At 36.7% G+C, this 1,293-nt stretch overlaps 1 protein-coding gene across 1 annotated transcript in view; it reads right to left on the reverse strand.

The window, feature by feature from the left end:
* LOC106813517 (transmembrane protein 201-like) overlaps positions 1 to 337 on the reverse strand; it is a 13,868-nt gene extending 13,531 nt beyond the window's left edge. Inside the window, exon 1 of the mRNA XM_014817673.1 lies at positions 262 to 337. Within this exon, the coding sequence (XP_014673159.1) occupies positions 262 to 296 (35 nt within the window). The 5' untranslated portion in view covers positions 297 to 337. The remainder of the gene's footprint in view (positions 1 to 261) is intronic.
* Positions 338 to 1,293: the final 956 nt, after the last annotated feature.

The raw sequence follows: 1,293 nt of genomic DNA on the forward strand, positions 1-1,293 counted from the left end.
AACCCTAACCATATCAAATAGTGACCAGGGTACGTTCCGGCAGTACCCTGGGGGACATAGACCCTATGAGTCTGACTATGAGTATGAGCGTAACTGAGTCACGATGTAGTGACAGTGTCACTGAGTGTGTGCGAGTATTCCGCTATCACTCGCCACACTAATGCAGTTGTAAATCAACGCAACTATTTCTCATGCAAGGATAAACAGCATCAACATAATTTGTCATCTATAAAGTTGATCCCCACAAGATGAGAAACTCACCAATGTGACAAATTTGATAACATCAGCGATAGCATGGCAATCTCTCACGCCGGTAGACGATGATCGCCTGGTGGCGCCATCCAGCGGTCCAATGCGACATCGCTGGTCTATGTCAAGGAGCTACATATAACAGTATATAACTATACATATAACAGTATAACAGTAATGTTATATGTAGCTCCTTGGTCTATGTCGCTCCCCACCACCAAAGCAGCATGTAGCAACTACTTTCCATTTTTTAAATATTGACTTTTCCTATTAAAATTTAAAATGATTTCACTGAAACCTAACGCGTTTATACTGTCAGTTAAAACTATGCGCAAAAGGTAATAAGATTCGTAAATAAGTAAAGAGCATATGGCATATGCATACACTCACCAGTAGTTCGTTTGACATTGAAAATCGTTATCCAATCCCTTAGATGGCGTAGATGCCCCCTTTTTCATGAATGCTAGCTAAGTTCAAATAAATTAAACATGTGTACGTGTAACGTGTTCGCGTATGCCTGGTATAATCGTCCACAGAAAATACTATTTGGGTGTAACACACATGCATTAATGATTAGAGACCACACATTGGTGATTGCAATAAACAATATTTAAATACATAAATAGCTATTATATAAATTGTTGCATTTAAATAAATTATTGGCGATATAATATGTACTAATTAGTCTTTATACAGTTCTATGATTTTATATGTTACATGGAAATGGTTTAATATATCCTCGTAGCCCTCGATCATCCAAGCATGATCATTCATTGCTTTTGACGGTATTATATTTAAATTTAGGATCCCTTTGAGTTTATCTCCTTCGTTTTTGGCATTCCACATTGGAATTATCTTCTTTCTTATTTGGTCAAATCGATTAATTTGGTAAACTGTAAAATTGAAGCTTTTTTATACTGCAATGGATCTGCAGTGTTGATAATTGTCTATTTGATAAACTTTGGTGTCTCTCCGTCATCGATCTAGTCGATCCTTGGACATTGAACTAAAGACAATCAGTCTACATCAAGTTCAAGTTCAAGT

Source organism: Priapulus caudatus, unplaced genomic scaffold (assembly GCF_000485595.1).
Source record: "Priapulus caudatus unplaced genomic scaffold, Priapulus_caudatus-5.0.1 Scaffold785, whole genome shotgun sequence".
Lineage (NCBI taxonomy): Eukaryota > Metazoa > Priapulida > Priapulimorpha > Priapulimorphida > Priapulidae > Priapulus > Priapulus caudatus.